Here is a 24,584-nt window from a genome sequence, read left to right on the forward strand (position 1 = left end):
TTAGATCGCATTTTAAAATTTAAGAACGAAGAACAGCGATAGAAATGTTTTTTTAGATGAATTTTAAAAGTTTTTATAAACAAAAAGTGACAATAGAAATGTTTTTTAGATCGAATTTTAAAAGTTTAAGAACGAAATGCGGCGATAGAAATGCTTTTTTAGATTGAAGTTAAAAAGTTTATAAACGAAGTGCGGCGATAGAAATGTTTTCTAAGATCGCATTTTAAAAGTTTTTATAACCGAAAAGCGCCGATAGAAATGTTTTTTTAGATTGAATTTTAAAAGTTTAAGAACAAAATGCGGTGATAGAAATGCTTTTTTAGATCGAAGTTAAAAAGTTTATAAACGAAATGCGGCAATAGACATGTTTTTTAAGATCGCATTTTAAAAGTTTATAAACGAAAAGCGGCGATAAATATGCTGTTTTAGATCGAATTTTAACAGTTTAAGAACGAAATGCGGTGATATAAATGCTTTTTTAGATCGAAGTTAAAAAGTTTATAAACGAAATGCGGCAATAGAAATGTTTTTTAAGATCACATTTTAAAAGTTTATAAACGAAAACCGGCGATAGAAATGCTGTTTTAGATCACGTTTTAAAAGTTTAAGAACGAAGAACGGCGATAGAAAAGCTTCGATAGATTGCATTTTAAAAATTTAAGAACGAAGAACGGCAATAGAAAAGTTTTTTTAGATCGCATTTTAAAAGTTTAAGAACGAAAAGCGGCGACAAAAAAAGCTTCGTTAGAGATCGCATTTTCAAAGTTTAAGAACGAAAAGTAGCGTTACAAAAAAGAATATGTTGAAAAAGTAATGCGCTAGAATTACTTTAATAAATACGAAAGTTAAAAATTTTCTTATAATATACACATATTTAAAATAAAAAAAAAATAAAGCAGAGATGTTTTTGAAATAAAAAAAACTTTCTCTCTATTCTCATTAAAAAAACTTTCTCTTTATTCTCATTATCACCTACCATTGCGACACATCGAGACGGATTTTGTCACGATACTAGTTTCGCGACAATTTATTTTAATTGTTTCTTATTATTCTAAACCCGGTACATCGCGTATCCAGGGAGTCCATGCACGTTGTGCGCTCGATATGTTAAACAACCTTTTTCCAGTACTATACTTACTGAGTTTCAATATTTATCTATTAGACACCTGCATGCCAATTTTTTATGTCCCATACGTTTCAGAGGCAGTGATATTGGCTATTACTCGAAACTACCCCTAAAAATCTCTGTAATAGCTCTTGTTAAGATTATCCTTAGAACTTGCATAATTTGGTAAGGTGACTAAACCGATTTCCCACTTCTTTTGGATTTTTGGGCAATTTTTGGCAACTTGAGTCCTATGTAAAAACTCGGAAAATATGTTAAGTAACTTTTATTTAGCTTTCAGAAACTTCAAAGAGAATGTAAAAATTCGTTCTAGAACAAAAGTAATTTCATTTTAAACAGATAGTAGTATTTTGAACAACTTTTAAGCTTTTGATGACGTAGAAAATATGCTGACGTAAGAAAAAATTTATTGCTGCCATTTTGTTCCTGTGCCAAGTTTGAGTCAATTTGGACAAGCCTATGAAAAGTTATTAACCAGGATTTACTAGGGCTAATGTTGATCAAGTCTGTATTCTTTATAATTGCATGACTAATATGCACATTGACTGCACATTGAAAATTTTTGGAACAATACCCTTTGTGGGTGGCTTTGTTGATTTAAATAATGGAGCTTACTATGCAAAATATTAAATATGACAGATAATGCATCATCTAATTTATTTATTAAATATTTATATAGTATCTTCTGTCAGTTAAAGTAACTGTTATCAATGAAATAGCTGTTAAAAAATATATATTTACTAAGAATAAAAATTGTAATACCAATATAAGTAAAGTTTATAAAACCTATTAGAAATCTATAAAAAATAATAATAATAAATGAATAAATAATAAAATAAATAATTCAAAAACCGCACAGGGTATGCAAAAACCACACACAATACAGTACTGGAATCAGGACACCTAACATCGTGAGTGCGTATCATGTGCGACACGAACAATCCGCAATCCTATCATGACCATTGCAATAGAAAAAATGTTAACAAAAAGTTTCAATGCTATCCCTATTGTCACTATTAATCGTGATTGTCGTGATTGATCATGAATAACATTAAAAATATTAAACAATAGATGTGTATAGCTAATCTTGTGTCTTTGTTTTTGTTTTTTTACATTTAAAAATTCTTTTGCATTTTGTATTTTTATTAGAAATTGGATTTTAGAAATAAGGTGACTCCAACTTAATTACTTGTTCTACGCGCGAAGTAGATAGTAGTTTACGGTCTGTCAATCGGCGAAATAAAAATAATTTTATCGAGAATGTATAAATGGTCAGAACAACAAAAAAATAATAAAACAACAACGGCAGAGGGTGTTACAACAAGCATATTTTTCTTTGTATGTTTTGCTTGTATTAGCGAATGTCTGACGGCAAGAGTGTATGGTCGGAACAACAACAAAGAGATAATAATAAAAATAACAACGGAGGAGGGTGTTACGACAACCATTTTCTATGTATTTTTGCATAACGCACGCAGTTTATATTTTTTAGTTATGAAGGAAAAGTAATAATAATTTGTCTCACTAAAGAAATGTAACTAGTACTCAAGGTGAAAAGATAAAAATACTTGCATGTTAAAAAACTTGTTTTCAAAAGTTATGCAGCAAGTTTTCTTGTGTTGTTTTGAAAGCTGTGCAGCAAGAATTATTCTTGTGCTGTTTCGAAAGTTATACAGGATATACCTGCGTTGTTTTGAAAGATATACAGCAGATTATACTAAGGTTGTTTCGCAATATATACAGCAAGTTATTATTTTCCCATTTAAAATAACAAAACACAAAATTTATTTTAATAAGAAAGTTAATCATTATATATTTAAGTGCAAAAAAGTTTCACAGACTATAGTTTAGTTGACAATATTTAAAGTCTTTCGCGACATTGAAATTATTTATTTATTTCATAATGGAGGAGGGTGTTACGATATGCGTATTTTACGTTGTTTTAGTTATTTTTCTAATATCATTGAAAAAGATTTAATGATATTAATAATGATATATGATTTATGATATTAATAATGATATTGATATTCTTAAAACGATATCGACTAAGAAATTTAAGATTTTAGCAAGCAGCGTAATTTTAAACATATATTAATATTAACGAAGGAGGGTGTTACAACATTCACAATCTTTTTTGTCACGAGATGAGATAAGAAAATGTTTGTTTGTTGATATTTTTTTTATTTTTTTTATCTTGAAAGTTAGAGTCGGCCGGCCCGTAGAACAACTAAATAAGTTTGAGTCTAAACAAGAAAAAAGCTTACGACAACAATAATATTTTTGATTCAAAAAAACAAAAAACAATTATTCATATTTAATTGTGCTAATCTATCATGACATTAACTACATGATTTTTATAATGTTTAAAGATGTATCATGACGGTCTCAATATGGATCGCGAAAGTCACGATGCATCGTGTAAGTCGATCCCACCATGGATCGTGACCTTCACGATGCTAAAAAGTTTTACTAACGCGACAGCATCGTGAATCCTGCGCGACGCCCATGATGCACGATCCACGTTGTTAGGTGTCCTGATTCCAGTACTGTATGTAAATGGCTGCAAAGAATAGGCTACAACAACTACTTGTACACAAAAATTGCAAACACACCAAAATGATCAGGTGAGTAAAAAGGCAAAGATTTGGAAAGTACGCAAACATTAAAATCACCTCATAAAATAACCGTTGTTCGGTTAAAGTAACCGTTGTTCCTAGTTGACATACCATGTTGAAATAGCTGGAAGTACCCATTATAGTTTGAACAACATTCCTCCTTGATAATTTTTTTAAAAAACATACAAGATCTGGGTCGAATTGCATCCATAGTTCTCGGAACTGGTTTTGCAGCAATACGCGACACTTTACACTCTAGCGCTTCAAGTTTCTTCTCCTGTGTGGTGATAAAACAGGGCATAGCTGTGGACGGGTAAGTGAGCATGGGAAAGATCATGGTTACATAAATTCTTCTTGGTACTTCAGGACTCGCATGGTTTTTGAGCTTTACTAGTAAATTGACGCGTTGACCGGCCTTCTTGATAATCATTGTAAAGTGTTTAACCATTAATAAACCTGAATCTAATATTACACCCAAATACTTGTAGGTGGTATTTGAGAGATTTGTTAGTAAGTAACTGTGAGGTTGTTGTTTGAACGTTTGCAATTAGTGCCCAACAACATGACTTCTGTTTTGTTTTTACCAAGATTAACAACTAGCTCGTTTTCAGAGAGGTAGTTGTCAATAGCTTTTAGGTCTTCAGTTAAGGGAAATTCAATGTTTTCTTTACGTTTTGCAGCAGTGTAAGGAATGGTATTGTTGGCATATTTTAAAATTCTACATTTTTTTACGCAGTCTGCAATATCATTAAAGAATAGAATAAACAATAACGGTCCCAGAATTGATCCTTGTGGAACTCCACAAAATAAAGGCTGTACTGTATCTGTCAAGCCACCAAATTCCACTGTCTGCGTTCTTTCAAAGAGATAGTCCTTAAACCAAATCAATTTAATACCCACAACACCATTCGACTTCAGCTTTTCTAATAACTTACAATGGCTAACGGTGTCAAATGCTTTACTTAGGTAAATAAAACACGATCCAACTAGATTACCGAGCCTTATGGAGTCAATCAGAAGAGTTGTTGCATGTGTGATTGATCTGTTTATTTTCGATAGCCAAACTGATACTCAGTAAAAAAACTGTTCTCCTCAAGATAATTGAGCAATTGTGAATGAACTGCTCTTTCTAGAAGTTTTGAGAAGTCTGGCAGAATAGAAATTGGTCCATAGTTCGATGGATCTTTAGTATCACCTGACTTGTGGAGTGGTTTTACTTTTGCTTTTTTCCATATTTTTGGAAATTTCCCAGTTTTTATTGAAAGGTTTAACATGTAACAGAGAGGTTGTGAGATATATCGGCAAAATTTCCACACAAAATCCTTTAACAAAATAGATTTCTATTTTAATTTTCGAATAGCTGTTGCAAAATACGAACCAATTGAGCTTGCTGCCAACTTCAAATTATGAGCATTATTTGTGTTAATTGATTTTGATTTATACGGAAAAACCTTTTTAATGATATCCCAGAACTTTTTGGGATTGTTCAAATGTTCTTTGATTAGCTTTTTGTTGTAACTGGTTTTTGCAGATTTGATTTTATTGCAGGAGTTCCTAGCTTTTTGTATTGTTGCCAGTCACCTGTGCTATTTAGTTTTAAATTAGTTGTTTCAGTTCAGATGTAATCCATTCGCTAGGTTTTCCACGAATCTTTTTCTTTATAAATGGTTAAAAATAGATTCTAATACTCCATTAAATACTGTTAAATCTCTATCTACATCCGTTTCGTTGTAAACACAAACCCAATCTACCTCCGCAAACTTCTCATTCGTTTTGTTAGGATCATAGTTTTTGTAATCACGACAGGTCACTTCAGCAGATATAAATTTTCGGTGGTTAATTTTGCGAACACATAATACCATGTGGTAATCACTGATATGCGTTTCAATTACGTCACACAAGACAATGTTTGATATAGAATTTGTAAATATAATATCAATTAAAGAAGACGAGTCTTTCGTAACTCTTGTGTCCTTAGTAACGAGTTGTGGCTGAAAAATTGCTTTTAATTCTCCATGCTCGTTACGTTTTTTTGTAGTTGATGTTAAAATCCCCAAGGACAATAATCTCTTTTGATTCCAAGGTAGCTTTCGAAAAGGAACAATCGATTTCATCATTAAGTTTTTTTGACAAATTTTTAGATGAGTCCGAAAGGCGATAAATGAGCGATACAAGGAAACTTTTTTGTTTTTAAGAAAAATTTCAATCCAATTAGTTTCGATGTTGTTTTTTTCTAAATCAATACGCCTCTGCCAAATAATACCTTCCTTAACAAACATACAAATGCCCCCACCCTTTCCGGATTTTCTATTCCTCTTTACAAACTGATATTCTGGAATACGGTACAACGTATCGATATCGTTAGAACTGGAATCCGTAATGCGTGTTTCTGAAATAGTCAAACACTGATACTTTATTTTGTTTTGATTACCCAAGAAAGTAAGAGCTGAAACAACAACAGCTACAAACATGACTACTCTGTACTTCACCATCTTTCTTAAAACTGACAAGCGGATTTGCGAAAGTTTATCCCACGCGAAATAGCCTAGGAAGCTGATTCGCAACAGTTAAATTGACCTAGTTTTTAAGTTAAACATGAAAGGTTATTTCACGCTAAATACATTTAATCACTCATTCGCAAAAGTAAATCCCTAAAATTTCTTGTTTTTTTTCCTCGCAAAACTGAATGAAAGTCATTATTTGGGTGGAACTGTATCTCTTATGTAATAGGGTCACGTGCCACAAAAAAGACTGTAGCTAGTTTAAAATTTAAAATATCTGGAGTTTCATAAACTTTTAACAAAAGTGGATATATCATTGGGAATTTCGCGACCTTGTGTGGTTTATGCACATAATAGGGCTAAGGAACGCGGTTACATATCTTGAAAGGGGAAGCCTAAATGTTATTAAGTTATGCAAATATTCTTCATTGTAGAAACCATTATTACCGCAATCCTAGAAATCAAGACCATCACAGTAGTTTTAATTAAATTAATTTTATATCAAAAGATAAAAAATTTTGAAAATTCTATTCCCAGCGGTCCACCTCTCCTGTAAGTCCACTTTCATTTCCAAAGTTAAAAATACTAATCTTGCTTCTTGTGCGAATAATAGAGTAAATATGGTATTTTTCTATAGTGTTTTTAAATTTTAGATAAATTTAAGCCTAAATACTTTTAAAACTGAGTTTTAATAAAAAGAAAAATGTGGTAAAACCTTTAATCATACAGTAATGGAGGTTAAATGCAAATCAGAAAAGATAGGTTTTATTGTGTTTACACAAGTTTAAAATGAGTAAAGTCATAAAGAGTTTTATTTATCATTCATTTTCTACCTGGAATGCTCTTCCAGGAAAATCAGAATTGAAATAAAATACCTAGAACACATCAATTTCTCTAGATTCTGGTCCATTTATTTGGGGTCTGCAAACCTTGTCGCAGCCCCTGTCAGTAGATTGCCGTCAAAAATTGTGTGACATTTTTAAAATTTGCAAAAACAACAAAAATTGTACTTTTTGCTATAAAATTTATTTCAAAAATTTAAAAGTTAATTTTAATTAATATCAATCAATGCTATCTCATTACTTTTGCATCATAAAAAAGTCTTGTGTTTTCTTCTTTACTGCTACTGCTATTACTACAACTACTAACAAAAAGAACGACTGTGTTAAACAGCAAAGCTTTTCATGACCAAACATAAAATGAAAGAACTATATACTCTAATGCTATATAAACTTCACACTGGCTTACTTAAACCTAAACGTCTGGATAAAATGTTGTAGAAAACTGACTTCTACCATATATTTCTTTATTTCATTACTAAATACTGTAACAATGTTCATATCATATGCAGACATAATAACTCATTTTGTTCTACTTCAGTATGTTTAGTTGTCAATGTTGTATTTCTTGATAACATCTTTTCACATGATGCTGCATGGCTAGTGAAAAATAGTCATGCCTGTTATACACTCTTTTACACTTTTGGCAAGTATATGGCCGTCTATCATGTACCTTCTGATGTCTATTCAAAAGGGATTCTTTCTTGAAGACTTTTTTTGCAAGTGTTACATTTATGCTCTGTTCTCTTTTATGTGCCTTTCCAAGTTTTGATATGGCTTACTAAAGACATCCTTTCCAGCAAATACCCTAGAACATTTCTTGCTACAGTGATTGACATTACTTTTACCACATAATTTGGAATGTCTAAATTTGCTTTGTTTGTGGTTAATTGTTTTATTGCAATTTCACAGCTGTAGGTTTTTTTATCCATGTTGATTCTTTCTAATCTAACCAAAATAAAATAACAAATATGATGAATGTAATTGTAGTATTTTTATGTTGGTTTCTCCTGAGATATATATTATAGTTCAAAATGTAGCCTTTTGTTGTCACTAGGGAATAGCAGAACAAAAGATAGCAAAAAAGAGGAAAAAATTCATTTCATTCATTATATAGTTCATTCATTTTACATTTCTTTCTATTTAAGAAACATGCTGCAGTATATACTTGTATTATAAAAAATGAATACTTTTAAAATGTTTTTGTGGCTGACAAACATTGTCAGCCACATTTATTGTAATAATTTCAATAGTCATATAACAACATTCAATCATTCAGAAAACAAGTCAAATGCCATTACATAACAATGACGGTTAATGATACCCACCACTACTTAATAGCCAAATGTCAGCCACAAGATGATACCCACTAAAAAAAATTGTTATGAAACTTGGAAGGAGTGTTACAGTATAATCTGAAACCGCTACAATTAAGCTTCACACAATAGCAGTAGCAAACAAGCCTATCAGTTTTTGGTAAGCCACCTTTTGGATCCAAATAGCAATGTCAGTCACAAGTTTGGCCATTATATTATAATTCAATCATTTCTTTCTTTATTCCTGAAAAAAGAAAGATTTTTATTTTAATGTCTGGTATTGTTTTAAAGGTGTGTAAGCCGTATGGCCTAGTCAGCCTCATTTTTGATCACTTTTTATCCAATGAAAGTTCTTGACTGTGACAACCACACAGAGAAAAAGTTATATCACTACATGGAGAATTTATTCAGCTTAACCATGGTGCCATTATTGAGTGTCAGCAGTTTTTATGGTTCTTGTATTTAACCAAAGTGTGGATGACACTAAAATGTCACAAATTGGGGGTTAATTTTTTACTTCAATCAGTATATAATTATTTTGCTAAACATCTTATTTTTTGTTTTTATGCTTCATTTTATCTCACTTTATTATTTCATCTATTTTTATATACCGAAGCTAAAAAGGATGCTGTCGTCACGGTTACATTATTCAAGATTGATTCGCAGTCTTAGAGTTTTAAACCAAAGCCACTGTTCTCATGTAGCTTTTGGTAAACGCTTCTTACAAATTTCATCCTGGTGCCATGATAATGATTCTCTCGAGACAAATCCATATTTTAAAAAATACTCACAAAAAATTAAAGCAGTTAAAGAAGTCGAAGATGCACATACTTCACGAAAGATTGACCCTAATAGACATTTAGATACAGAGGCTGATTGGTGGAAATATAACATGAATTTGGTTGAAAATTCATTAAGCAATGAAAGAAAAAAGAGTTCTAGCATCCATGGTTCCAAATTACCTCGTAATCTTTCAGAAGTAATTCATATGGATTTATTAGAAAGTAAGAGCAGTGATGATATTAGTCATATCTGGATGGAATATTTCAAGGCAAAAGATTGTGTTTCTGGTATAATAACTGAAGAACTCTATGATTGTTTGATGACTCGAGCAAAAGATTATCCAATGTTTTTATATCCATTACCTCGTTCAAATGGTTATGAATTTATACTTTCCCAATTTTCAAAAAACAGATGCTATTTCACATCATTGATAAATTATCAAACACATGGTGAAGAAGCTCCCTGGCAGTTATGCCTAACGTTTTATAACGAGTTAGTGAAAAGCAAAGGGATAGCGTTAATGACCAGTGAAATAGATTTGAATACTCTGAACATTTTCGAGGCACAATTTTTGGTCCAGCTACAAAAGATGTTCTACACAACAAATGAAGATGGTAAATTTGAACTTGTTACCAAGTTTAAGAATGATCCTGTTAATTTTGATCATATGGATTTAATAAAAGAAATTGAAGGCAGTGACATGGTAATGCCTGATACAAAATAATTGTATTTGTTTAATGTAATTGTAGAGATTTTATAGGTGATGATGTGTTTTGTTATTTTTCAACTAAGAAGTTATATTTTTTTATTTTTACTTTTTTGCCCAAGTTCCCAAAATAGTGTCATTCTTAAAATTATTTGAAGCTAATTTTACAGTAACGCATCTTCTAACTGAAAGTTATTCAAATTTTTTTTCTGTCGTACATGATTATTTGCACAGAATTTTTATAATAATTTACTGTGTTTCCTCAAACAAATGCTGCCATTTAATAAATACCGCCTTGACCACACCTGTTGGCAAATCTTTTTTTTTTTACTCATATTCTTTGTTCAAAACAAATAATAAATTATACCTATCCCCCCCCCAAAAAAAAAGGCATGTCCAAATTTTAAAACTTACAATTCAAGCTGTAGGGATTTTTTGATGGAGTATGGTAATCGTCAGCCGAAAATTTTGATCAGTCTGAAATCTACCAACATTATTTTAAAACTATGGCAAATTCTTGAGAATCTAATTTTGTCAATAATTTGAAAAGTGTTTTTTGTGTTATTTTTCATTCAAGTGCATGGTTGTTATATTATTGCTGAGAGTAAAGCGAAATATGATTGTGTAAAACGAATTTCTACATTGCAATAAAAGTCTATAGGATGTTTTCAGAAGATAAATATAGAAATGTTCAAATTTCATTGTTTTAGCTTTTTTTTATTCTTTAAAGCTTAACGAATCTGATGTGCTAATACATTACATGAGTTATATTTTTTTTAGCATTTAACCAAAAAAAGAATTCATTGCAAATGTGTTATTTGATGTGACATTTAGTGAATTTCTTTAATAACAAAGAAAAAACAAATTGGGAACCATATCCCCAATTATTTCTTTTGCCCAAATGTCTAATTGCAGCCACGAAAACCAATGTTGTCATACTTTAGGCTCTTGCTCACAAACACTTGATGAGTTGGAATTTGAGCGAGGCATTTGGCAAGCAGCCATAGATGGAGACATTATTAAAATAAAAAAATTACTGAATAAAAGCGTTAATGTGAATGTTACAGATTCGTCAGGCTACACTGCTCTGCATTATGCTGCAAGAAATGGACATTGTGATACTGTTGAATTTTTAATCCAGCAAGGCGCATGTGTAAATTGTCAAACTAAATTTGGAAAGGACACACCATTGCATCGGGCAGCTTATATTGGAAATGAAAAGATAGTGGAGTTATTACTTGAAAATAGCGCTGATGCAATGTTGCAGAATACTGATGGACATACCTGTTTGCATAAGGCTGCACAGAAAGGGCATCAAGTTATAGTGGAAATTCTTATGTGCAAATATCCCAGTTTGGTAAATATTATTGATAACAAAGGAAAAAAACCCACAGAATAATTTGCAAATTTATGAATCATATCAAATTCATGCGCTATCAATATTAAAAAATCAATTTTGACTTAGATTTCACATTTAGGAGTCACAGTATTTTTTCAGAAAATATTTTTCAAACTTAACAGGAGACTTCATAAGTAATGAATCCTAATGGAAAATTGTCCAAAAAAACCCTCTTTGCAGCATATTAGCTGTATTGTATTAAACTGACAAAAATTATTGTTATTAAAAAAATAGCATGCTTATTTAGGCTTATTATTAAGACCGTACCAGTGAAGACTAACATGCTGTAAAGTTTACAAGTAATTGAGTTTTATTTTAATGGGGGCTTAAATTTGAAAATCAGCAAAAGGAAACTGATCCAGGGCAGGTAATCATAGAGAGGAATTGTCGGCAAGGGATTGTAGTCACCTTTTTTAAGAAATTTTGCGAGTTTTGCAGAGTTAAATTTAATCAACTTAAAATCAGGAAAAAACATGATAAACTTGCTTTTCTTTGCAATTTCAATTACAAAATCTTTTTTCCTATTTCACTATTTTAGCATTAAACATTGAACTTTCAGAGATCTGTGTGTAAACTTTCACAATTTATAGTATTCTATATGAAACATCCAATTTGTAGGATAAAAGACATGTGCAATTCTACCTGCATGATTTTTCCAGGTTAACACAAGTGCCCCTAAGTTTCTGTTCTTGTAAATTTTATGAAAAATGATAATGTTTTGTTTAAATTAACTTTATATCTTTTTCTTTTAGAAAAAAAAATGATGATTAATTTTTTTATTAAAACCTTTTATGAATTATGAAAAGAAAAATGCCTAAACTAATGTTATCAGCGGTCTCATATGAACCTTTATGTTCAGAGGAAATTGGTGATGTCAATGGTCCACCTAGAACAAAAAAGAAAGGTATACTATGTGCGTCATCTAAAAAACGTATGTATGCTTTAATGATCCTGTCTGGTGTTGCTCTTTTGTGGGTATTTATTTATTATAAGCTATTAAATCACCGATTTGAGCTTCCAGAACCATTAAGAGAATTGCGAAAGATGTTTGGGGATGGTGAGGTAAAAAAGAGGCGTGGTCGAGAAGATGAGACAGAAAATGTGGTTGTCACCACTTTGGCAGATACAGCATGTCTTCCTCAGTTTTCTAAAGAACGAAAACCTGAATATATACATATTGCTATTGTGGCGTGTGGAAAACTGGCGGATGAAGCCCTAGTAAATATGAAGGCAGCAACATTAGTTTCAAATGCTAACCTCTTTTTTCACATATTTACAGATGAAAAACATATAAAACGGAAAACATTTGATAAAGAGCTACAGAGCTGGCCAGCAATGACACAGCATTGGCTCATGTTTACAGTGTATCCAATATATTACCCAGTAAGCCAGGACCATACACAATGGTTGGAATTGTTTAAACTGTGTGCCTCACAAAGATTGTTTCTTGCTTCAATTCTCGTTCATATAGACTCAGTTATATATGTTGATACTGATGTTTTATTTTTAAGACCACCGGAAGACCTGTGGGAGTATTTTAATAACTTTAACAATACACAAATTGCAGGCATGGTCAGAGAATGCGAACCAAGTACTTCAAATTGTTGGTATAACAAACAACTCTCTCATCCATATGTCCAACCATATGGCGTAAACAGTGGTGTAATGTTGATGAATTTAACGAGAATGCGAAATTTAAAATGGGAACATGAGCTGATCAGTATATACAACGATTATAATTCTAAAATTGCCTATGGCGATCAAGATATCTTAAATATTTATTTTCATCGCCACATGAAAAGCTTGTTTTTTTTATCTTGTGATTGGAACTATCGACCACTTCACTGCATACACGGAAATTTATGTTCCAAAGCAAAACGAAATGGTGTTTCCTTAATGCATGGTAATCATGGTGTATTTCGGGATAAAAAATTACTTCCTGAATTTTTTGCAGTGTACGATGCATACAGTGACTACGAATTTTCCCATAATGTATTTCAAAAGGACGTTGTTAAGAACGCATATGAGAAGCTTTCAAAGCTGGCTAAAAAGAAAGATGCTTCTAAATGCACAAGGATGAAGAATGCGATGTTGAAGCATATTCGCTGTAAAAAGACAGATAGTGCGCATTAGCATTATGAATAAATTGCTGTAGCACGTTATTCTTTATTTAATTTTTTTTCAATGCATGTGCATAAAAAAATGTTAAAGTTTTTAAGTCATGTAGGCATTATTCATGAATTCCGGTAAGAGAATAATTTTAGAGCAGGGTGGCCAAAAGTCCTTAAATCTCATAGACGACGTAAAAAATGGAGACCTAAAATCTCTTTTTAGTACTGTCATTGTTGTAACAAGGTGTTATTGTTAGTAGTAGTTTTATAATATTAATTGAAAACCAGTCTTTTTCGCAAGAGTATAGTAATCCATATGTTGAAAAATTTTTGCTTTATAGAACAAGAATAGGAATATCATAATAAATTGTAACTTGTTTGTGAACCTTTTCCAAATAGCACCTTGTATGTTTAGCAAAACATACAGTAGAATTTTTCAATTAAATTGGTTTCTCTATAGATATGTGTGATTATATATAAATGTTTATATAAATGGATCATATAATCTGCAGCATTTTTAAAAGCAAATTCTGTTACATAAAATATTAAACCCAGGCAAATTTATTGATTTGCACATGTAAATACGTATCACTATTGCATTATTTAAAGTTATTTGAGTAATTGTTTAGAAAATGGAAAAACTGAACACCTGTAAAACTATTTTTCTAAGAAGCCCAATTTAATTTAGAATATTTATGTTATGAAATGCTATTGTAACTTATTATTATTTATATTATTTTAAGCAAAGAAATCTTCTTAGATCAATATTGTTGCAAGGACTTTGTATTTACAAATTTTAAATGTCTAGAAAATACCTACTTTAAGGAGAGAGATTTTGATGGAGAGAAATTTTTATAGCTTTTTATGTTGTTTTCTTCCAACAACCCAAATTTTGGAAAGGAATTTCTGAAAGCTCACAAGTCTTTTTGCTAAATTAAAAGTAGAATTTTGATTTTACTAACTGTCTTGTCATTTATTGGGTGTCATGAAAATATTACGCTCTAAATTGTAACTTGTCATTTTAGTTAAGAATAAAAATGCTGATCAATGATATAGTTGCAAAGCAACTTCCAGAGTTTCTGTCAATTTTGACAGATTTACATAATCAGGGTGATGACATAGCTTCCTATGTAACTGCTTTGCACAAAAAAATTGAATCAAACAGAGAGGATGGAATAAGTTTTCTGGAAATGAAATGTCATTTATTTCTTGAATATCAAATAAATTTGACTTATTTAATGATTTTAAAGATTGACGGACAGTCATTTGTGGATCAACCATGCATTGATCGTCTAGTGGAGGTAAGAACAGTATTGGAGAAGATACGACCTATTGATAAAAAGTTGAACTATCAAATTGACAAACTTGTGAAAATGGCATCAGAGGAATTAGGTGAATATGAGCACCATCCACTAAGTTTTAAACCAAATTTAGAAAACTTAGTTAGTAAAGAAGATGAAAATGAAAACGCTTCAGAGACAGAGGAGAAAAGTGGGGTTTATGTTCCTCCGAAAGTTACTGCTGTACCTTACGAAGAAGAAAATAAGTTAACACAAAAAGAGAAAAAATCTGAAAAGGCGAGACAACGTTCTCTAAATAGTGCATTGTTGCAAGATTTAAGAGAGGAATATGGCGATGCTCCAGAAGAGATCAAAAACATTCAAACTAATAGTAAGAGAGCCAAAATAAAGGAAAAAGAAGACGAACGCAGACGATACGAAGAAGATAATCTGACACGATTGAGTTTAACGAAGAAAGATAAAATGATGAAGCGTAAACTTAACGATTTAGATGAAATTGTTAAAATTGGTAGCTTCAAAGATGATGAAAGCAGCGATGAAGATGACTATAAGCCAAAAAAGAAGAAAGGAAAAGGAAAGGGGAAATTTGGTGGACAAACAAAAAAGTTTCAGAAGAGAATGCAAAAAAGACGAAAATAATAAATTTTATTTCAATAAACATCTTTTTCGTTTTCTTTGTGTTTAACAACTTCTCTTTTTGATCTAATCTTAACCTATTTTGATTTATGTAAATATTCCATGAATATTAGATTTTTATAACATGTGCCTTTTTGTCTAACTGTCAGATTTGCTTTTATAAATGTCTTTAAAATTATAGGCATCAATAAAATGTTACCACATTACAAATCTGTTTGGAGTGAGGAAGAAAACTTGGGAAAAAATGTTTGTAAGCCTATTTCTTCATGGTCATCTCAGAATTGGATAGCATTTACTATTGGTCACATATGGAAGCAACCCTCCCCAAATAAGATTGATACTGTTTTTATATGCAACCCGGATCAGCCCTGGGAATTATATACTTTGCAAACCAATCATGGCTGTGCGATTGTTCACTTGCAGTGGGAAGGTGATGGAATGGGGTTTATTACGGTTGATTCCAAGGGTATTGGTAAAATATGGCACCCTGATAAAAACTTGGTTAATAACTGGACATGTTCATCCACTATTGATATTGGCGAAGGTGATATAATAAGATGTTTTTCCTGGATTAATAGTCGAAGTAAATACAGTATTGATGTGGAGAAGCTATTTCTAACGAAAGATTTCTTTAAAAAATTTTCCCAAATCAAAAATGAGAATGCTCTTAACGGTATCGCACATGGACAAAACGGATTTATCATTGTAACATCTAGTGGTTTGTTTAAAATTTTTCTTCTTCAAGATGACAATGAACCTGCAATTTTTACCACAAGGCTCGGTAGCATCAAGTTTAACGTACTTTATGCAGACATTTGCGTAAACGAAAATGGAAAAGTATGTATAGCTGCTTTGACTGATCAATGTATGGTGGAGTTATTTTCCATCACTTGCAAAGAGAATACTACTGGTTTGGAATTATCAGTAGATGTATCACCATGCATTGTCCCACATGTGGGCTCAAATGATCAGGATTTTATCAATTTTAAAATTGTTGACATAAAGTACATTTCCATTGGTTCCAGCGATCAAGTATTAGTCTTATCAAAAAGTAAATCAGCAAGTTGTGTTCAGGTTTTTGAGATTAAAAAAGAACAGGTTATGTTGCATCCTTGTTTTCCACGTGGACAGTCATCTCAACAATGTGCCGACACTTGTGTCTGTTTAAAAACTTTCAGATTCCAACACAACATCAAGTCCATGTTTGTAACAAACTTACGGTATTCAAATTTAGGAAAATCCAAGGATCTGTCATTATCGCCAAAACTTGTCATGTTAGACGAGGGAGGCGGTTTTCATGTGTATTCTTTATACAATTGGTCGCAAGTTGTGAAATTGAGTACTGTGCAGTTACTACAGACCAATCACATTACCTGTGCATCGTTTTCACCATGTGATCATTGTCTTTTTGCTGTTTTAAACAATGGTGACATAATGTTGTTCACACTACCGCACTACTCGATTTGCCAAGATAAAATCAAAGTAAAGAATCTTGTCAACTTACTTCAATATAGCATGGTTGAGGGCTGTATACCTTGGGATGTTATGATGTATTTTAGTTCAGTTGAAAAAAATATTTTAGACCAATCATTCCAAACCTTTTTGGACGATTATAATGAGTGCAATGCGTTTCTGCAAAACCTTTTTAACAATTCTTTTTGGAATGTTAAAACAATGTTTTATCGCCTGTATAAAGATTACTGTGGAGTAGTTGAAAGTTGTAATATTATGTTACTGCACAACCTGTATTATTATGTTGTGTCACGCTTACAAACTGACAAGGAATCTGTTTTAATGGACACAATACATAAAATCTGCTCATCAAATAAAGAAGCTGATATTAGCAAGATTCTTCCATTGATAGATACGAAAGATACAAACATCTTTTTGTGCAGTGATACCACACAACGACCTTTAGTTCAATGGGTTACTGATTATGCCCTCCATTTTGTTCGACTAATCCTATCAAAGAATCATCATGGTCAGAATTGGAGGCTGGCTCTTAAATATTTTGATCCAACATGTTTTTTACATTTGCGACAACTCTTACTGTTATTTCACATCATTTATCAGAAAAACTTTAAACTTCCACATGTCCATCCAGTTTTTATGACCATGGCAAGCTCTTCAGATATCACAGCACAGTTATTCAAGTTGGTAACTAAATTACATCAAATATCAACTGGGGAAGCTGGAACTGAAGTGGGTATGAATGATTTACCATTCAGTAACCTACCTGTGTTGTATTTGGAATTTCCTTCACATGATCCAAAAAGCAGTATATTATCTAGCTTGAATGTCACATCAAACAAGATTGATGAATATCAGCTGCAATTAAAAAGTGATCCTTGGGAGTATATCCATAAGACAGCACTGGAAAACCCTTTGAGCATGGGAATCTCTACTGTGAATACATGGTTACGGCAGATTTACGATGGAGTTAACTTCATGCCCAGCTCGTTAATGTTAAGCGAGGTTGTGAAGCAATGTTGTAATTGTGGATGCTTGACGATACATAGTGGACATAGCAGTAGAGTGTTTAATACGTTGTGGAAAGCATGCTGGGAACGAAAATGTTTTTGTGGTGGATGGTGGAAGCAAGTTGAATGGCATATTTGATTAAACATTTCTTGTTTCTTTGAACAGTAATTAAAATAATAAAGATTTTGTAAATCATGAGAGCGTTCTTGAATTAAATCTCGATATTCTCATTGTAATATTACCCGAAATTTAAAATAATGGCTTTTTTTTAATGGTGGGGAATTTTGCCAGTTTAAAATACTATTTTCACGATGCATTTTTTTTGGTTATTTTTTGATTTGACTATTAGTTGGCGTGCATTTCAAATTTTTTATTTTATTATAAATTGTCAGAAGAATAGAAAATTAGGGAAAATTATAGATTATGTCAGGAAATATTAGTGATACCAGATTTCTTAATTTCTAGTCCCATTACGAGTGAATGTTTTTTTTTCGAAATACTTTTTTTTAGTTCGAAAGCTGTGTCAAAATGAAATTCTGTTGACATTGAGATTGTTTCCTGTCATTAGTTTTTTGGCATTATTTATTACTTTTTTCTCTGAGAAAAATTTAATTCTTTCCCTTTGTGTTACCCGAAATTTGTCACATGTTTTTTTGTAGCTCACCTGATAATCTAAATGATTCAAGTTTTATTTCTTAAACTTTATTTAAACATATCGTTTATAGTGGTTCTTCAGGCTTTTTAATTAGTTAAAAGTATATATAATTTTTAATTAACCCTTAACATTTACATTGATAAAGAAAATTCCCCTCAAATAATTTATATTTTGTAATTTTATTTTCAACATTTTTGATCTTATTAGAAGTTGATTATGTCTGATATTCTCTTTATATAAAGTAAACGCCAAAGCATCGAGCACAAATTAATAAAATGAGTAACGAAATAATGCTTAATCGTATAAGGATATCTACTGCTTTGTTTTTAATAATTATTTGCTTTTTACTTTATAATTTGGACTTGATTTTGTTAAACATCAAACTTTATTTCTTAGCTTTTTTCAATAGGTGGATTGTTTAGATTTCATGCTTGCTATAACATTTGTATTTACAACCTAACATGCATATGTTCTATTTGATTGTATCTTAAGAAACTGCTTATATTACACCCAAAATTAAACCTGGTGTAGAAATTGTTCATAGTTTAAATTATGCTTATTGCTATGAATAAACAAGGCGAAGAAAACACTTTGTATAATTTTTATTTAACCCTGTCAGTATGATTAAGCTTGTTTTTACATGCGTAAAAAAGTATTTTATTATGTGTTCATTTCATGTCTGTTAATTTACGAAAAAATTGTTTACCTGTTTGAATTTTCTGATATAACATAAACATTTACTATGCACTACTTCTGATTACTTAAGATGTATTTGTTTAGTAGGTGAAATTACCTAAGAAATCTACTGGTAAACACGTGTGTATTTGTCAGGATGTCAAGGTTTCAAAATAAAGCAGAAACGTGTAGGATTGGTTTGAACATGACCCATACCTGTGATTGTGTTGATGTAGAGTTGATGCAGAGTTAGAAATCCAATATGTTCAAAATGTAAAAAATCTCAATTTATTAAGGTTTAAATCTGATAAAATGTGATAGAAACCCTCCATAGATACCCTTGTTATGGAGTTAAATGTTTGATTCTATGGTGAAGAATGGATAACGTTCAACATCGAAGAAAAGAGTTCGCAAACAAGGATAGTGGTTGTATGAACTCAAGTCACAATGATGAATCATCAACAGACAGAAAGACGGAGAAAGAACGAGATGAAGATAAAAAAGCAGAAAAAAGAGGCATATAGTTTTAAAGTTATTTAAAAAGATCTATCAACAATATTATCAAATAACTTTAATTTGAAAATATTGTTGTTTATTATTTTTTGCTATTTGTTTTATTTCAGGACTATCCCTCCTAACTTACATCGCGGATGAGTTGAAGCGAGATTACATGTTAGAGCACAATGAAAAGAAGTTAAAAGAACGTAGAAAGAGAGTATACACGTTTGTGAAGACACCAAAAGAGTTGGAGAAAGTCAGCGCTTTATTGATTGATTTATTTTTCATACAGATCACTTTCTATTTACCTTTTTTCCAAATTTTAAAATTAAACTTAAACGAACTTCATAGTTTTCAAAAAGATTTAAAAGTATCAAGCTATTCAACAAGGTCAAATCTTAATGTAAAAACTATTACAGGGTGCCCCTTTGTCAGAAAATGCAAAAGTAGAATCAGGAATTCTATATTTACCATGTTAAAATAGCTGGAAGTACCCATTATAGTTTGAACAACATTCCTCATTGATAATTTTCTTAACAAACATACAAGATCTGTGTCGAATTACATCCACAGTTCTGGGAACTGGTTTTGCAGAAATACGCGACACCTTATATTCTAGCGCATCAAGTTTGGTTGACAAGAATAAGTTAAGAATAAGTTCATCAAAAACATTTGTATTGGAGTTTTCAGGGTGATTTAAGCTTTATTAGAATAATTGTTCTAATCCAAAAATTGCTGGAAGATGAGAAAAAAAGTCAAAAGTGTCCGAAATATGGATTGAGACACTCTACGGACATTTTATTTCAGGGTTAATTAATCATATGTCTGTTATCTTACATTTCCTGTATTGTAACTCTTTCTTGTCTAGTTTTTGCTGTTTGGTTTTCTGTTATGTTTTGACGTCTTCTTGTTCATCTTCACATTTTTACCTCTACGTTTGCTGCTCGCAGCTTTTACAGTGTTACGCAGATTGTGCAGTTCAACGCACAGGTGGGTATAACTTTTCTAATGGTGTTTCAGTTACTATGATACTGAGTGAATCATTGTTTAAGTGAAGGAGATTTTTATTCTTTATAGAAATCTTTTGGATCCTGTTCAAAAAATAGACATATTAAAAGGTCAGTCTTTTTATTTGTTGTCCTATATTTTTTATCGTAAGCAGGCGACGTAGGAACACATGGATTTGGTAGATAAATTATGTGTTAATATTGTTGAGAATTGTTAATTTTAGCGATAATCCTAGTAACTGTGATATCATTGATGCAATACATTGACACATCTGTCATCTATCATGTTGTCCGAATTCAGTCTGTCATCAAATTATATGTGGTTTACAATATGTTAGATGTAAGCTCATCTTTGTCATCAAAAGTATATATAAAATCGTATTTTTTTAAGCGTTACTACAATAGGAAAACACGTCACGTCTGATTATTTTCGCTAGACACAATCAGACAACAAGAACTAATTCTTTTACTCTTCTATCTAGCTTAAATTTTTTTGCATGACAAAACCGCGTCTGCTCCTGCGTCTGTTTCTGGAGCTCGACCTTTTTGACTCGTTTGTTCGTAACACATAAAGAGTTGTTTAATACAGGCAAGCTACCCTGGTTAAACAGGTTGGCTCACTTAGTTAGAATCTCACTATTTTTGTGACCCGAACAAAAAAGATCAAAAATTTTCATATCAATAGAGAGGATTTGTTGGATGAATTGTCATACAATATACGTTAGTCCAGAAGAATAAAAATATGCATATAAACACAGCACAAATTTTAGCCGACCTACCCAATAAACTATTTTAGCCTACATGAACAGCTTCTAAATTTACATATTTGGCATTACAGACATTCTGTAACAGTTGCAATTTTAGTAAACTTTTACTTGATTTTAAGATGGCGGACAAGTTGTTGGCTTCATTTGGCCAGGATGTATTGGACGCGCTATATTGGACAGCAACTGAACCACGCGGACGTAAAAGAGAGCACGTTGGAATCCTACCACACCTCGTGTTATCTTTAGTGTATGTCTGTATCCTTTCACAGAAATCAACAGCATACTTTTTTACGTCGGCCTTGTGTGTTAAAGTGCACAAAGGCTGGCGTTGTTTTTCTGTAGGGTTGCATTAAATATTAAAATTGACCTTTTGATAGAGAAAGGGGTTGTGTGGGTTAGGTAGCCAGAGTTGCACATTCCCTCTTATCGGTTCTCTCTTTTGATTAGCATTGATTTTATTGCAACTGTTTGATCCTTAACAGATTTTATTTAGCGTTACATACTTTACTGAATTTAGCACAAGCCATTGTTTTAAATGTGGCGATAAATTCTTTCAACAAAGCCTTGCTTACTATCATGATTTCCAACCAGGTGTGTATGTTATGCTCCTGTTCAATACACTTCACAATATCTACTTCTGCGCCTCTGTATCTGACTTGATTAACTGGCAAATGATATTGTTGCAACCATTGTACGAACATTTCATTTTCACATTTTTTTAGTTTATAGAAATTAAATCGAGTGTTTTCAAAAGATTTGAGAAGAACAACTTATTCCAAATGTCTTGCAGTGGTAAGTACACGGTGCGAAGTGATGTTAACAAACACACTCTCTTCTTTATGGGTTCAACCAAAGCTGGAACGTTCCTAAAATTATAGTGTAAATAAGACATTTGTGCCTACAGTGTGAAAAGAAACTTGAAAAAGGGAGCTATTTTTCATCAATTGTTTCATGGTATTTGCATAGGCACGTAACATTAATGACAAACGTTTATTGTAAGTGCTTAACCTGCAACGGTGAAAACAAACACAAGGTCAAACAACTTGATTAAGCATCATGCATATTTTAAGGCTTAAATAAGAGTTTTTATAGACGTATTATAATACATAATACATTATGCTTATCAAAATGGGTGAAATATATCCTGCCAGCATGTCAGAAAATATCCACTCTCCTTATTCACTTTCCTTAGATGCTCGCGAAAGATTTCACTACTTGATACTTTTACTTGTTGTTGGTCTGCGAAACCTGACAGAGTATGACTGGAACCTAGGTATGTTATGCATGATCATGCTGATTTCAGCAATTTTTTGATATCTCCGTAACCTGATATTTGTGATGATAACCACGTGATTCGACTAAAAGTTTAGTTGTGTTGATGTGATTTAGAATACGCTTATCGATCGTTCGCTCCATTTGCAGCCGTGGTTATTGGTTCAGAATTTTTGGTTGACTGGTTTAAGCATGCATTTATCACGAAATTCAACAATATACAACCTGAGGTCTGTTGCGCTCTATAAACCTGTGGACGTAGAAAATAAAGGATTTCTGATTTCAGTGTTTTTTTATTGGTCTATAGGTTTACACAATGTATCGGACTTTTCTTGCAAAGAATATTCTCCACAGTAAACACGACACGGTAATATTATCTCCATTATTTCGGTCAGTCCTCTCACTTTCTAATTTAAAATTGAAAACGTGTTCTTACTGTTTTTATTTTTTATTTTTATTTTATATTTTTTGATTACAAATGAAAATATAAGTTAAAAAATTGCCAGTTTGTTGTTTCGCGGTTCTTGTTTTTTTTTTTTTGCAGGTTAATAAGTTTATTAGCTAACATCTAATGCTAAACACGTTAAAGCCAACGTTTAAAGTGAGATTCTAGTTCTGGTGTTTAATACTCTCGCCTTTCGTGGATACCTCTTTACTTAATTTCGTCAATTTTCAATGTATTGAAGAAGAGCAGTCATTTTTCTTCATTATTCAGTAAAAAAATAGAAACAACTGCCCTTACTGATCACTACGGGAGTGAAAACTGGATTTCTGGCGTCGCCAAAATTTTAACGCCTGCAAAATAGCTTTTTGATGTTTGACTTTGGTGACTTACATAAAAGTTAACAAAGCAGCGAATTAGTTTATTAGTGTGATTTAAACAAATTTTTTTCAGGGTGCCAAGTCAGGGGTCAAGTCGTAATATAGTGACCCATATATATCATATTTTTAGGTATTCACTGGTCACACTGACCAAGTATCAAGAAGGATGGGATTCACAGCTCTTCCACTTGCAGTTCTTGTAAGTAGTGCGAACAATGAACTATTGCGAACTATTCAGAAAGAAGAAACTCTTTTCTTACATCAACCTTTTTTTTAGCTGATTAAAATTATTGGTCAGTGCGTCCATTTATCAGGATGGCGTGGAATTTTATTTGCTACACTGGCCTATTTTTGGTGAGTACAGCTAGATAGAAAAGTTTGGATCAAGTAGCTAGTTATCTATAGTTATCTATATTTTCTTTTCAGTTTGTGCGCATTAAAACTTCTCATCAGCATCAGAATATTTGGAAAAGCATCCGAGTACGTTAAAGACGAAGTTAAAATAGTAGGAGACAGTTCAAACGAAAGAATATACAACCCGAGTTGGTCGTTTGAACCTTTAAGCAGTGTTCAAGAAATACATGGAGGTTTTAACAGTGACACTAAATTATTTTCGTCGAGAACTTCTGTTGTTGGAGAATCATCTTTTTAGTTTGTATTTTGATACCAGTAGAAAACTTCTTCGCTATTTTTGTTTTTCGTTTTGACGGTTTGTAACATGTGCGATGTAGTTATGTGTTCTCTGTTAGCGTCATGCAGTGTTTTTTATAGAAAATTGTTTCGTTTTGGGAATACTGTATTTAATATTATGTTTAATGCAACTTATTAAAAAAAATATAACACTTTTTCTCCTAATATCTTCTCCTCCTAATAATCTTGTGGATTGATTGTGATTGTAAATTTCTTGAATAGTCATGGCAGGTCAGAATGTTGCAGCGTGTGAATGTAACTATATTTGTACGAGCTGATTATCAAACTTCATCATCTTTTGGAAATAGAATTTGCTTCCGTTAAATTGCGTGATACTTGGTTGCTAGATTTTTTTTAGTGAATTATCTTGCCTTTTTGTGACTT

At 31.8% G+C, this 24,584-nt stretch overlaps 4 protein-coding genes across 4 annotated transcripts; all 4 read left to right on the forward strand.

Annotated features, from left to right (window-relative positions):
* Positions 1 to 10,703: 10,703 nt before the first annotated feature.
* On the forward strand, positions 10,704 to 11,356 carry LOC130645695 (ankyrin repeat domain-containing protein 39-like). The gene has a single exon (XM_057451769.1). It carries the CDS (start codon positions 10,788 to 10,790, stop codon positions 11,283 to 11,285), a length of 498 nt encoding a protein of 165 aa, XP_057307752.1. The 5' UTR covers positions 10,704 to 10,787; the 3' UTR covers positions 11,286 to 11,356.
* A 687-nt stretch (positions 11,357 to 12,043) lies between these two features.
* On the forward strand, positions 12,044 to 13,576 carry LOC130645693 (glucoside xylosyltransferase 2-like). Its single transcript, XM_057451766.1, has one exon. It carries the CDS (start codon positions 12,084 to 12,086, stop codon positions 13,416 to 13,418), a length of 1,335 nt encoding a protein of 444 aa, XP_057307749.1. The 5' UTR covers positions 12,044 to 12,083; the 3' UTR covers positions 13,419 to 13,576.
* A 1,913-nt stretch (positions 13,577 to 15,489) lies between these two features.
* LOC130645689 (mediator of RNA polymerase II transcription subunit 16-like) lies at positions 15,490 to 19,056 on the forward strand. The gene has a single exon (XM_057451763.1). It carries the CDS (start codon positions 15,526 to 15,528, stop codon positions 17,950 to 17,952), a length of 2,427 nt encoding a protein of 808 aa, XP_057307746.1. The 5' UTR covers positions 15,490 to 15,525; the 3' UTR covers positions 17,953 to 19,056.
* A 146-nt stretch (positions 19,057 to 19,202) lies between these two features.
* Positions 19,203 to 24,365, forward strand: LOC130645692 (transmembrane anterior posterior transformation protein 1-like). The gene is made up of 14 exons (XM_057451765.1): positions 19,203 to 19,660; positions 19,768 to 19,898; positions 20,511 to 20,632; positions 20,720 to 20,760; positions 20,874 to 20,989; positions 21,536 to 21,671; positions 21,910 to 22,007; positions 22,139 to 22,208; positions 22,609 to 22,689; positions 22,806 to 22,918; positions 22,996 to 23,055; positions 23,641 to 23,709; positions 23,788 to 23,864; positions 23,937 to 24,365. Exons 1-14 carry the CDS (start codon positions 19,522 to 19,524, stop codon positions 24,160 to 24,162), a joined length of 1,479 nt encoding a protein of 492 aa, XP_057307748.1. The 5' UTR covers positions 19,203 to 19,521; the 3' UTR covers positions 24,163 to 24,365.
* Positions 24,366 to 24,584: the final 219 nt, after the last annotated feature.

The sequence above is a fragment of the Hydractinia symbiolongicarpus genome, chromosome 5 (assembly GCF_029227915.1).
Source record: "Hydractinia symbiolongicarpus strain clone_291-10 chromosome 5, HSymV2.1, whole genome shotgun sequence".
NCBI classification, from domain to species: domain Eukaryota; kingdom Metazoa; phylum Cnidaria; class Hydrozoa; order Anthoathecata; family Hydractiniidae; genus Hydractinia; species Hydractinia symbiolongicarpus.